The sequence below is a fragment of the Heterodontus francisci genome, chromosome 16 (genome assembly GCF_036365525.1).
Source record: "Heterodontus francisci isolate sHetFra1 chromosome 16, sHetFra1.hap1, whole genome shotgun sequence".
NCBI classification, from domain to species: Eukaryota; Metazoa; Chordata; class Chondrichthyes; order Heterodontiformes; family Heterodontidae; genus Heterodontus; species Heterodontus francisci.
The window spans coordinates 70805798-70820692 of NC_090386.1; the positions used below are offsets into that span (position 1 = coordinate 70805798).

The window sequence follows — 14895 nt, forward strand, 5'->3', positions numbered from 1 at the left end:
ATGGTGTGGCTGACAGTGCCAAAGGCTACAAAGAGGTCAAGTAGGATGAAAAAGAATAATGCACCACAATTCCAGAGGATGTAATTTGTGACTTCTGTTAGAGCTCTTTCAGCACTGTGGCAGGGGGCAGAAAACTGATTGGACAGATTAAAGCATGAAGTCAAAGGAACCATAGGCATGGATTTAGGAAGTGGGAAGATGTTCAAGGGCTTTGAAATACTCTGACATTTATTACTGGCTGGGATTGCAATGTAAAGTGATGGCTGATTATTGAAGCTCCCTGATCATGGAAATATCTTCCACTTGTATAGTACAAATGTTCAGCACACTCTAGCCCACTTATATTATGGTATCTAACTGCCTTATGAATGACTCCAAGTTTTTGCTTCTGTTAACTCACTCAGAAGACGATTCCAGGTTTAAGTCACTCTGAGATAAGGAATGCTTCAGGAATTCAGTCCTGAACTTGCCTTTTACCAGTTTTTAACCTATGTCCTCCTGACCCACAATAGTGGGCGAATTTAAATAGTGCTCTGGATTAAGCTTTCCATTCCACCTACTATCTTATATACCTCCATAAGGTCCCCTCTCGTTCCCTTTTAATCAAGGTTGAACAGTCTGAGCTTTACCATCCTTTCCTCATAAGGTCAACCCGTTAAGGCAATGATCAGTTTGGCTTCCATTCTCTGCAATACTTCCCTGTGCTTTGGTAACCAGAACTGAACAGTAGTACTCAAGAGTGTGGGCTGACCTAAATACTACAGAATTTCAGCATAATGGCCTCAGACTTGACTAATTTGACATGGCAGCTCAGTATTCTGTTTGCTTTGTTGAAAGAATTCATAATTACTGCAGAACTGCAAAGTGATAAGTACCATTACTCCCAGAACTGATCTATCAAGTAAGAAAACTGGCCAATCTAATAAATGTGCTACCTTCAGTACTAATAGGTTATTTGCAAGCAGTTAGGAACTGAACTGAAGACTATGGGAATGGGCCTGAAATAATCAAATTATCCATGAGACACTATAGTTTCTATGCTGCCGGGGCCAAAGGGATGTATTGTCTTCATAAATCAGGTCAGAGTTCGACAGTGGAGGGTTGAGATGAAGTTTTACATGATAAGCTTTGAGAGGCAATGAGTATTTAGAAAGAGTGTATTCTGCAGCCAGCATTTTCTGGTTTTATTTCAGATTTCCAGCATCCATAATATTTCACTTCTGTTGTATTCAAATCTGTTGCTTTCCTATCCTGGTTAACATTGCTGATGAGCACAATGGACAGTGCTGGTAGAGTGAAAACTCTTATCATTCATACTGAACCACACGATGATTCAAAAGAAAAAGTTTTAGCAGATTTAGAGGCTTCTACTGGCAAACTTCTCATTGTTGGCATTAAGTGGTGTAGTGGATAAGAAATGTTGAGGGTTGTGATTTGGATTGGTCTTTGCAACTGCAAAGGACTATGCATTTGACAGTTCCAGTTGTTCTTCATGTTTTGTTGTTTACTAGAATGCTGCAAGCATGGTAGAGAAAGCTGAAATTAACAGACGAGATTAAGATCCAGGTTGTTCATTTGGGCACCAATTCAAAAAAATTCTAAATTCCCATTGACTTCTGTGTCAAACTTCTTCCTATTGTGCCATTTTTGGTAAGAGGGTTTAGCCAGTCTAGTACAGAGGATATCACACTCACCATGTGACGCATCAAAACCAGCATCTGACCTGTAAAAATTGGGATGGGAGGATCCTGCTTGAAAGAGGACCAGCAGCTGGCAGTGAAACAATGTCATCAGCAAAGAGAATGTTCCTATACAAGCACCTTAACAGATACATGATTTAAAAAAAAACATTCTAGAAACTTCTAGAAATGTACCTGGCTCAAACCTGTTTTAAATACATTGTCTAAAACAAAAATTAGTGTCTATCCACTCATGGATAAAAAATACAGTAAAAATTGGGCTTGGATTTGTCAAAAAAACCTCCACAATTTTTAAAACATTAATTTGTCTCTTTCTTAATTTCCCATAACCCATACACTACTTTCTACTCATGTGGAAGACCAATCAACCTGGTTCAAGGCCTCTACCTGGGCAACTTACTTATTACTACAAAGTCTGTGGTGATCACCCATCAACTTCCTACCTTAGGCACAGTGGTACTGGTCATCATTCCCCTGCTTATAAAGCAGCAGCAATCAGAAGTGGCCTTCAGAACCCCAGAGAAGTCACTGTTCATTTGTGGGCCGAGGCACTCATGATAGGCTGCTTACTAGTGGAAAAGCTGATCCGAACCTCACTTTAGCAATATGGAACTAAAACCTTGGTTAGTTCTTTTGTCTTCTACTTCCTGGGAAATGGTGTGACCCATAGCTCTACTGCATACTTCTCAACTGAATGAAACTAATGCAGCACAGACTGTGGATTAAACCATGGTTCTTCCTGGTCTGCATGGTGTTGAATGGCACCAGTGGTTGCGATTTGCATTTATTCATCGGGAAGTTTTCTAATTTCTTTTCTTTTTATCTATTTTCTCTCCTATCTCCTGAAGGTTGCCCTCAGGTATCTAACGCAAGACACTATTATTCACTTAACAGCCTTGATGGCAAGTGTCAGCAGGCTCTTCAATTGCAGGGGCATCACAGATGAGGCTGACACTACCCTCATCCATCATCTATACCCAAGCACTTCCTGTAGAGGTGACTAGATAACCATCAGAAGAAGGAATCCCTCCAGTACCTGGGACACCAAGGCCAATTGTAAACATCAACTCATTAGGCTAAGCACAGACCAAGGATTCAACCAGAGATATTCCCGCTCTGTACAGCTCAGCTACTCACAAAATAAACATGCTGACCTATGGGTGGAGCTTGAATCCATTTCATGTTAAAGCCACTGTTGGTAAGGTGACGGTGTTTCTATTTGTTTTTTCCTACTTTCCATCAGAAGATCAGAATCTTTGCATTTTTATATTTTACAACTGTTAATTGTATGCAGGTGGTGGGTATTAACTGGAGATTCACTTCTGCTCCTATAAATATCCACAAACAAACTGTGGCTACTGGGTTAGGAGATACATATTTGTAATGTGTATCACTGTAAATAATAGTCATAGGTGCATAGAGAGTTATTTGCAGCACAGGAGGCGGCCATTTGGCCCATTGAGTCCATGCCGTCTCTCCACGGAGCTATGCAGTCAGTCCCACTCCCCAGCTCGGTCCATGTACACCTGCAAGTCTATTTCTCTCAGGTGGCCATCCAACTTCCTCTTGAAGTCATTGATCGTTTCCGCTTCCACCACCCTTGTGGGCAGCGAGGTCCAGGTCATTACCACCCGCTCTATAAAAAGGTGCTTCCTCATATTCCCCCTGCATCTCTTGCCCAAAACTTTCAATCTATGTCCCCTAGTCCTTGTACCATTTGTTAATGGGAACAATTTTTCCTTGTCTAACTTATCTAAGCCTGTCATAATCTTGTATACTTCCATTAAATCTCGCCTCAATCTCCTTTGTTCTAAAGAGAACAAACCCAGCTTTTTCAACCTAACCTTGTAACTAAAATCCTCCATCCCTGGAACCATTCTGGTAAATAAAAGCTAATAAAATGTGCAAAGATTGGCTCTAGTTATATCCTTCATCAATTGGCTTTCTGGAATATGTGGCAGCAGAGGATAGTTGCGTAAAAGTGAAGTTTGGAAAGTAAGAAAACTTTTTCAGACAGTAAACTAAAATCCTTGTGGCCATTGTGAAAAGTGGCAGAAAACAAAAGGTAAATTGTTGGTATAGCCTCGGCATTGTTGCTTCCTATAAGAGGTAAAATCAGAAGTATTTTGTGAGATCGATGCCCGTCAGTTGGATGAAGGGTTGGACCTTTGATTAGAGTTGGATGAAATCTACAAGACAGATGATCTGTTAAATGCCTATGAGGCATGGTCAGACTTTGATAATTTTCAGAAAACAGATGATCACTCCTTTCAAGAATATATCATGGACTTTAGCAGATTGTATAAAAGATTGACAAAATTCAATTTTGGGATCCCTGGATGAGTTTAAATTACTGTATTGTACTGAGGCATCTCATATGGGCAGGTAACTGGTTCAAACAGATGTTTGGGTCTCATGGAAGGAGACTCCATTGGATCAGATGTCTGCTGTCTTTAAAAAATTCCTGGGGAAACAAACAGTCATTTCCTTCAGCCTTCAAGGAACAAATGAAACATTCCGCAGTGACATAAAAAAAGGGCTCAATGATTGCCATATTTCAAAATAACCCAGATACAACACAGGCATCAGTGCAATGGAAGGATTAAAGACAGGCAGAATGAGGATGAAAGCACCTTTAGCAGATGTGGCTATTACAGTAGAAGACAAAATTGGAACAAACATAATGGGGGAAATGAATCCCAGGAATGCCCAAAGAACAGTTAATATGTGCTTTCAGTGTGTCTCCAAATATCATTATGCAGTGAACTAACTGCTCACAGCAAAGAGGCAGGGTCCTCAAAATGACACATGACACAGAGAATTATGAGGAAGAGGATGAAGATAATGACGAATCCAAACAAATTATACTGGTCACAAGGAGTTTTAGTCCTGTGTGAATATGTTAGTTGTAGACCCCTTTAATTGTACAGTACTAAATAATACTTGTAGTTCAACAGAATGTGGGACAGACTGGGTAAAATGTTACCTTGATTGACTAAGTAGTGAGGATCAATGCAAGGTTAAAGATCATAAAAGTATGACTTTTTGGTATTGACAACACATCGAGGTTACTAAAAAAAGTTGTAATCCAGGTAAAATAACTGAAGCTATTTTATAAGTACTGATGTAGTCTCCAGTGAGATACCAATGCTGTTGCGTAAACCTTCCACAAAAAAGGCACAAATGTACTTGACATAGAGCATGATACGGCAATTATTTTTGGAAAGTCAGTGGATCCGCAGTTTATACCCAGTCAGGGCATTATTGTATTCCCTTAACAAAACCTGATGTTTCTCATCACAGCATTGGACAAATATTAATGGCATCAAGTGATAAGAATCAGAGAAAAAAGAAAACAAATTGTCCTAACGTGACATGGACAATTTGCTCACCCTACTTGTCAAAGGTTCAGAATCCTACTAAAGGTGCAGGTGTGGTTGATGAAGAATATACGAGGCTGATAGAAGAGATTAGTGAGAAGTGCAAAATCTGTAAAAAGGACGCTGTCCTGTCCTATTTTAAGGCTTGGTATGTGACTTTAACTAGGTAGTTGCCATGCATCTAAAGGTAGGGGACGAAGAAATATTTTCATTGTACATTTTGTAGACCTGGTGATTGGATTTAGTCTTTCTACAATACTTAGTAAGGACAAAAGGGTTACTAAAGACCAAATCATGGAGAAATGGACAGTGCGCGGACTTGGGACACCATCAAGTTTCTGATACTGGAGGGAAATTTGCCAATGGTGAGTTCAGAGACATGTGTGAAAACATGAACATTATGGCCATGAATATCGCAGCTGAACAAAGGGAGATAGTTGGAGAGAGTTTGGAGTTTACTCTGAGGTACCGCATAAGGGTCAACCAGCTTTGTCTCACAGGTGGACTTGTACTGAAAAAGTCCTTGCAGATGGAACTTAAGGCTAAAGTGAGGCTAGTTGCTAGGGGTCTTGAAGAGTGACTAGGTGGTACTGATGTGCGAGTGGAATCTCCCAATAGCTGAAAAAGTAATCTTAAAAATGTTTTCTTTTGCTCTTTTGGCCACATATTCATGGGAGTGTAAATCAATCAACATAAAAGCCGCATTTCTGCAGGGCGATACTTTTCAGAGTGAAGTGTTTCTGAAATCGCCCAAAGAGGCGGATGCAGAAGAAAGGCTATGGAAACTAAACAAATGCATCTATGGTCTGAATTATATTTCCAGGGTATGGTATTTTTTGGGTGAGATCTGTTTTGCTGAAAATAGATTGTGGTCAACTAAAAGCTTATCCCACAATGTTTTATTGGTACCTTAAAGGAAAACCTTCAGGCATTTGCATGATTTCTTATGGGGTGGTACTGCAGAATTTGAAAAATGTGTTATTAATAAAATTAGAGTGGAATTTAAGATTGGGAGACAGGCTTGTGAGGGTTTTAAATATATTGGCTTAGATATTAAGCAAAGTAGGTCTCCAATAACTTTAAATCAACAATACTATTTAGAGAGTGTTACTCCATCCCAGTTAATCGTACTAGGTCATCAGAGAAAGATGATGTTATATCTAAAGAGACAAAGCAACTGTGAAGCTTGACTGGTCAATGGAACTGGTTGTGCGCTCAATCTAAACCAGATTCTAGTTTTGATATGTTGGTGTTAAGTATCAGGATGAAACACTCTAAAGTAGAGAATGTTTTAAGGACAAATAAAACATTATGAAATTTAAAAGCAAAATACTGCAGCTGCTGGAAATCTGAAATAAAAATAGAAAATGCTGGAAATACTCAGCAGATCAGGCAGCATCTGTGGAGAGAGAAACAGAGTTAGCATTTCAGGATGATGACCATCAATCAGAACTGGGAAAGGTTAGAGATGTTTTAAGCAAGTGAAATGGGAGAGGGTGGAACAAAGAACAAAAGGAAAAGTCTGTGATAGGATGGAAGACAGGACAGATTAAATGACAAAACAATTGGTGGTGGAAGGTCAAAGGGAGTGGTAAAGAAACAACAGATGTGTCTAGAGGAGATGTGAATAGCAGAATGATGAACAACTGCCCTCTGAAAGCAAAAACGAGAGAAAAACAAGAGTTTAACCAAAACCTACAAAGAAGAAAGGAAACAAAATGGGGTCAGAGGTTCGTCTGAAATTGATAAACTCAATGTTCAGTCCAGAAGATCCAATCAAAAGAGGAGATGCTGTTCCTCAAGCTTACACTGAGCTTCCTTGGATCACTGCAGAAGGTTGAGGACAGAGATGTCAGTGTGACAGCAAGGTGGAGAATTAAAATTTCAGGTCTGGAAGCTCAGGATCACAATTTTTTTTTTAATTCATTGATGTGGGTGTCACTGGCAAGGCGAGCATTTATTGCCCATCCCTAATTGCCCTTGAACTGAGTGGCTTGCTAGGCCATTTCAGAGGGCAGTTAAGAGTCGACTATATTGTGAACTGAATGGAGGTGTTCCAAAAAGCAGTCACCCAATTTGCATTTGGTTTCCCCAAAGTACAGCAGACCACATTGCAAGCAGTGAATACAGTACACTAAATCGAAAGTAGTACATGTTATTCACTGTTTCACCTTGAAGGAGTGTTTGGGATCTTGGATGGTGGACAGAGCAAGTGAAAGGGCAGGTGGTACATCTGCACTTGCAAGGAAATATGCCATGGGAAGGAGAGGGGGTGATTGAGGAGTGGACCAGGGTGAAAATGAAAGACATAGCAGAAATGCTGGTATCGAAGACCTGCCCTCCACCCCTCCCACCCACCCCATACCTCCCCACCCCCCACCATGTTTGACCGGGTCCTTGACCTTGTCCGTCCCATTTCCCATACTTCTGCTCTCACCCCTTCCCTCTCTCCCAGAACCATGGAAGAGTTCCTCTTGTCCTCACCTTACATCCCAACAGACTCTGCATCCAACAGATCATCCTCTGCCATTTACGCCAGCTTCAACGTGACATCTACTAAGAGATCTTCCCCTGCTCTCCCCTTTCAACATTCCAAAGGGACCGTTTTCTCTGTGGCACCCTGATCCAATCCTTATTGACCCAAACAACTCTTACATTTTGAACTTTTCCCAGTTCTGAACAAAGGTCATCAAGCTGAAATGCTAACTCTGTTTTTCTCTCCACAGACGCTGCCTGACCTGCTGAGTATTTCCAGGATTTTGTTTTCATTACTAAATTTAAAGCTGGATAAATGCATACTTAAGTTCCCAGCCATAAGTAACCCAAAGAACATGAAGCTAGTTTTTTTTTAAAGCAATGCTTCACATGCAAATCTTCCTGATGGGTATTCTACTGCAGCTGATTGCATAAAATTTCTGATGGGTGAGAATGGGAAGCTAACAAAATAAAAAGGGTTGTTAAAAGTACTCTGGCTGCCAAAACACTGGATCTTGGGGAGATAGTGGATATGGGATTCTAGCTGTCAAATATTTTAAGTGAGATTCTGTACAATGGGTATACTAAAGATAGTATACCTTGAACACCTTGTAGATAATTGTTACTTGTGGGATTATGTACACTCTACAAAAAGTGTGAGTGAGTGAGGAATGAAACATTTGCTAGAGAGAAAGGAAATCTCTAAAATTAAATGGGTGGATGCAAATCATCATCTGTAGGATTGTTTTACAAAAAGAACTGCATATACTAAGAAACTGTTAGGGGCATCTCGCAACATAATGCTTTGTACAAGAATATGGAGGTCTTTCATTTAATTTATTTTCATATTTTGTTTATACATATAAACTCAAATTTTAAGTTAAAGAGAGAGAAGAGAACCTGTTAATGCGATATAAATTGGATGCAGCTGGTGAGCTTTAACTGTGCTCCTCTAAATAGGAAGAGACTGAAACTGTGATCATTGGGTAAAGGGCTGCATGTATGTAATGTGCACCTCTGCAAAGAAATGCTTATAAAAGTGTGTAATGATTGGCTCCAGTTCTATCCTTCACCACCTGGCTTTCTGTAATGTTAACAACTGCTTGGTAGAGAATGGGACTTGTCTGGCATGTTATCAATTGCACTCCTGCAAAGCAGTAACGCTTCCAAGATCACCAGGGAGGTGAGATCCCACTTTCAAATGTCAGTGATAGGGAGCTTTTGCTGAGGCTCAGGTAAGAGAGCAACTAATAATAATGTCTGTAAACTGCCTTCCATTACCACCATCGTTATTTGATTTCTCAGCATGATCACTGATCGATATGTACATATCATACAATCAGGATTTTTTAGTGTAACAAAATCTTTTGTTACTCTCTTTTAGTTCTGGGTTCTTCTTTCTCTCCTAAAAGAATCAAAGACAACCGCACTGTCTCCCATGGCTAGGTCTGACCACCAATGCTACACTGGTATATCCTGGCTCTTCGTTGTGTAGTTTTTTTCTCCTTGCTATAATATCAATGTAATTTTAAGTTGCACTAACATTGTCTTTTGACTGTATCTATTGGATACATTCTCCAGTCCTTGACCAATGCCACCTTAGAAATAAAACCACTGTGAATTTTGCATCACAGTATCACCTGGTATGAGAGCAGAAGCAATAAACAAACTGTATTCAATTGAATGCTGCCATTCTGACTTGCAATATTTTCAGTGTATATGCCATATGGCTAGCAGATACAAGACAAGAAGTGAAATTTCATGACATTGATCTAAATAAAGCCCAATATTTCTGCGATGATATGATACACTGTTGACTATTTGGTATAGCTTCTTACTGGAACCGTTGTAGGATTCCTCGTCAATGCATTATGCACAATTTGAAAAGCACATGCTTAAAGGCTTTTTTTTTTGTAACACAATGGATGCCAGGACATAATTTGACATTTCATTTGTAATGGTAGCCAAACAGCATATTATATCCTTGCTGTATTGTGTGACATCACTTTATGCAGGAAATCACTGGAGCAGGCAATGGTCAGAAGTGGAGTGGTCTTTAGCAGATGGTTTGCAAGAATCCTCATCAAGCCTGGAGGAGGTGTATATACTTAAGTTAACCCTTTGAGGACTGCAGTAGCATTTCTGCAACATTCTTTAAAAAAATGATTCATGTTTGAGGTTATTCAGAAAATGCAACAAGTATTGCTAATACTTAATATTGTAACAGTTAAGTTTCATAATGTTAATATTTCTTCCAAAACCATTTTAAAAGCTAAAGATGTACATGTTGCATAATTTGCATAGAAAGTTGCGTCCTCAAAGGATTAAATACATTTAATTAACAGTTTTTAGGGCACTTTTCCCATTCAGCTTCCCATACCTGAGAAGTTTATACTTGGACACAAAGGCTTTAGTGCACTCCGGGTATGAGCACTTGTAGGGCCTCTCTCCTGTGTGAGAGTATGAATGGACTTTAAGTTTGTCAACACTGCTGAAGAATGCTCCGCAGATCAGGCACTCAAGGGTTCTCCTTGGCTTTGACTCCTTCCCTTTCCATTTGGCTTCTAAAACCTTCTGCGTATCTTCCTTCTGTTTTGTTACTGTGATTTGACTTAGGTCATCAGTGGCAACAGCTGCCATTGCAGCCTTACAGGCCAAGTCCCTAGAAAAATGGGGCTTTACCCACCTTCTCGCTACCAAGTGTATTTCCTGTGTTTTCAGTCTGTGTATTATGATCACTTCCAGTTGATAGATACCTGTTGCATCCAGAGTTTAAAGCTGCTTCAGCAATATGGGAGGAGCACAGAAATTTTAGGCCTAAAAGTCAAATTAAATACAAAGATTAACATTTCTGAACATGAAAATCACTATCTCTGTGTACCTTCATTTATTAATCATCTTTGGGTTAGCTATGACCAAAGATGTTCAGGCTCCCATTTTATTTTCATGAAGAAACATATTTTCTATCAAAGGCAATTTTATACAAAATCAAAATGTTGTATATATAAAAACTGAAAATCGCACAATACTTGTCCTCAAATACATACATTTTGTAAAAGTCATCTTCACTTCACCTGTATTCACTTCGCTCATTGAGAACATATAGGTTGCATTAATGGCACACTACCTTGTGAGCCAATATATTGTGTCAAGAAGTTCTAGGAATTGATTTCTTATGTGTAAAGAGCAAAATCATGCCAGGACATCAGAAAGAGGGCAGGTAAGTGACTCACCACAAGGGAAAATTAAAATTTGGGACAAGGAAAATAAGAGCAAGTCAACTCGGGCTGCCTTTTCGGCACGTCAGGTAGTTACACAGACATAGTGAGACTGGTAGAAGCTTGATTATAGATTGCTGTCTGCGCACACTTTTGGTTGGAAATTAAAAAAAGGAAACTACCTAAACAAAAGGGAAATGAAAACACAAGTAACATGTACAGTGGAAACATGAACGATTCAATCTAAATCGAAGCCTACTTTCTAATCTTTGAGAACTAGAGGTCTCAGATTCTTCAAAAAAAAAATCGTTCTAATTGTCTGTTGTCCTGAAAAAATGTTTTGCTTAAGCAAAATGAAAACTGTGGCAAAACAACGAATGAAAGGTCATGTCTGACTAACATGATTAAATTTTTTGAGGAGATGACAAGTAGGGTTGTTGAGGGCAATGTGGTTTTCATGGCTTTTAGCAAAGCTTTTGACAAGGTCCCACATGGCGGGCTGATAAAAAAAGTAAAAGCCTTTGGGATCCAAGGGAGAGTGGCAAACTGGATCTTGGCTTAGTGGCAGGAAGCAAAGGGTAATGGCTGACGGGTGTTTTTTGTGACCGAAAGACTGTTACCAATGGGGTTCCACAGGGCTAAGAAGTTGGGCCCTTTTTTATAGTTATATTAATGATTTAGACTCAAATGTAGAGGACATGATAAAGAAGTCGGCAGATGATGCAAAAATTGGTCATTTCATTGACAGTGAGAAGGAAAGCTTTGGACTGCAGTAAAATATAGATGGTCAGGTCAATTGGGCAGAAAAGTGGAAAATGGAATTCAATTCAGAGAAGTGTGAGGTAATGCATTTTGGGAGATGCAACAAGGCAATACACAATAAATGGGAGAAATGACACGAAAATTGGTGGTGTCGTAAATAGTGAGGAGGAAAGCCTTAGATTACAGGACGAGATAGATGGGCTGGTAAGATGAGCAGAGCAGTGGCAAATGGAATTTAATCCTGAGAAGTGAGAGGTGATGCATTTTGGGAGGACTAACAAGGCAAGGGAATATACAATGGATGGTAGGACCCTAGGAAGTACAGAGGGTCAGAGGGACCTTGGTGTACTTGTCCACAGATCACTGAAGGCAGCAGCACAGGTGGATAAAGTGGTTAGGAAGGCATATGGGATACTTGCCTTTATTAGCCGAGGCACAGAATATAAGAGCAGGGAGGTTATGATGGAGTTGTATAAAACGTAAGTTAGGCCACAGTTGGAGAACTGTGTACAGTTCTGGTCGCCACACTATAGGAAGGATGTGATTGCACTGGAGAGGGTGCAGAGGAGATTCACCAGGATGTTGCCTGGGCTGGAGCATTTCAGCTATGGAGAGAGACTGAAAAGGCTAGGGTTGTTTTCCTTAGAGCAGAGAAGGCTGAGGGGGGACATGATTGAGGTATACAAAGTTACGAGGGGCATTGATAGGTTAGATAGGAGGAAACTTTTTCCCTTAGTGGCGGGGTCAATAACCAGGGGGCATAGATTTAAGGTAAGGGGCAGGAGGTTTAGAGGGGATTTGAGGAAAAAAAATTTCACTCAGAGGGTGGTAGAGACAGGAACCCTCACAACATTTTAGTAGTATTTAGGTGAGCACTTGAATCGCCATTGCATACAAGGCTACGGACCAGGTGCTGGAAAATGCCATTAGAATAGTTAGGTGCTTAATGGCCGGCACAGACACGATGGGCCGAAGGGCCTGTTTCTGTGCTGTATAACTCTATGACTCTAAATGGGAGTGTGGAGGAATGTATGTCCACAGATCCTTAAAGGCAGCAGGATAGGTTGATAAGGGCATATGGCATACTTTCTTTATTAACCAAAGCACAGAATATAAGAGCAGGTAGGCTATGCTAGAGCTGGCTACAACACTAGTTGGACCACAGCTTGAGTATTGTATACTGTTCTGGTCACCACAATGAAGGAAAGATGTGATTCAGAGCAGATTTATGAAGATATTGTCATGACTGGAAATTTTTAGCTAGGAGGAAAGATTGGATAGACTGGGGCTATTTTCCTTGGAATAGAGGAGGCTGAGTGTTGATTTAATTGAGGTGTATAAAACAATGACGGACCTAGATACAATGAACTCGGACAATTCATTTACTTTAGCAGATGGATCAAAAACCAGGGGGCATAGATTTAACGTGATTGGTAGAAGGATTAGAGGGGAGATGAGAAGACATTTTTTTCCACCCAGAAGGTGGTAGGGTCCTGGAACTCACTGCCTGAATGGGGGGTAGAGGCAGAATCTCTCACCACATTTAAAAAGTACTTGGATGTCCACTTGAAGAACCATGACCTGAAAGACTACAGGCCTTGTGCTGGAAGGTGGGATTAGGCTGGGTAGCTCTTTGTCAACCAGCACGGACACATTGGGCTGAAAGGCCTCCTTCAGTGTTGTAAATTTTCTATGATTCCTATGAAAGACATCAAACACCCCTCTACTGATAGAGGATGATCAAATCTTGAGCCCATAATCCAGGCAGATATTCCAGCACTTGAAGTGGTGCTGCTTTTCTAGAAATGTCACCTTTCAGATGAGGCATAAGGTACTGCGGGTTCACTTGGTTCAGGTGAAAAAAGGTTCCATATCATCATTCAAAGAAGAGCAGGAAGTTCTCCTGGTATCTTTGCCAACATTCCTCCTTCAACCAGCACCACAAAAACAAGTCAACTGGTCACCCATCTCATTGTTGTTACTGGGATTCATTGTGCACAAAGTGACAACTGCATTTCCTACGTAACAACAGCCACTGTACTTTAAAGAAATTAAATATATGCAAGGTGCTTTAAGACATTTGAGATATAAGGGGGTTATAGAAATGCAAGTCTTTCCTTTTTATAGTTTGAAGAGAAATTTCTGAACTTGGCTTACTTTTTGGATGTAGTGCTGAAATGGTACTAGCATTTAATGTTAATTTATGAGATATTGTATTGTTCTGCGTGCAACGGTTAAAGATTTTTTGATTTAAACTATTCATTATAAACCAATCAGTAAAATGACTGATCTTAACCTAATGGCAGAATTGCAGACTCACAAAAATGTGAGTTTATGTTTCTGTTGTCACGACAGCAACTTCAGAGCCAGTTTAAACCTTTGAAGGATTGTCCCTTAATTTTCAAAAAATTCCTTTGCTTTATGATGCTACTCCTTTTTAAGACTTTAGTTGTGTGTGTGTGTGTTTTTTTTTTTTTTACACACACTTCCTCAGAAACAACAGTAAAGTTGTTTCCAGAGCATCATTGATATTACCATGTAACTGGTTGCTAGGAAGGTTAAGGGAAGTGCATAGATCATCGAATGATACAGCACAAAAGGAGGCCATTCAGTCCATCATGCCTGTGTGGGCTCTTTGGTAGTGCTATCCACTTAATTCCAGTAGCCCTGTGAAGTTTTTCCCCTTCAAGTTTTTATCGAAGTATTTGTTGAACGTGACAACTGAATCTGCTTCCAACACCCTTCCAGGCAGTGTATTCCAGACCACAACAACTCGCTGTGGTAAACAAATGTTTCCTTGTGTCGTCGCTGGTTCTTTCAACAATCACCACAAATCTCTACCCTCTGGTTACCAATACTTCTGCTAGTAGAAATGGTTTCATTTTATTTACTCTATCAAAACCATTTATGATTTTAAATATCCCTATCAAATCTTATTTTAACCTGCTCTGCTCTAAGGACAACAAAAGCTTCTCTAGTCTCTCCACAAAACAGAAGTCCCTCATCCTTGGTACCATTCCAGTAAATCTCTTCTGTTCCCATGTCTGCTAGGACACTTATTCATTGATCTAGAGGAGATTGGAAATAACCCATGGGGACAATTCTAGATAGCAATACAAACCCTATCAATTCATCATTGGGCTACTTCAACCTGCCTTTCATTGACTGTCTCTTATACTATTGTTTTCTTGACTGTCTGAATCTTTTCCTATTGAGTTTACCTTGCATTAGCATGTTAACTTTACAAAAGAACTTCAGAACAACCTTCATCAATGGGCTGAAAGCACAATGTTGACATTCATGCATGTGTAAATCATTCATCAAGTATTTGAGTGATTGGAAAGTGTTGTTATTATGGTG

At 39.9% G+C, this 14895-nt stretch overlaps 1 protein-coding gene across 6 annotated transcripts in view; it reads right to left on the reverse strand.

Annotated features, from left to right (window-relative positions):
• Positions 1 to 14895, reverse strand: part of plagl2 (pleiomorphic adenoma gene-like 2) — a 172330-nt gene that overhangs the window by 22157 nt on the left and 135278 nt on the right. For 3 of the 6 annotated variants that reach the window (XM_068048354.1, XM_068048355.1, XM_068048356.1), the window contains exon 4: positions 10312 to 10372. In XM_068048354.1, coding sequence (XP_067904455.1) covers positions 10312 to 10372 — 61 coding nt within the window. Of the gene's footprint in view, positions 1 to 9935; positions 10373 to 14895 lie in introns of those variants that run through there. The other 3 variants (XM_068048358.1, XM_068048353.1, XM_068048357.1) reach the window with 3 other exon arrangements.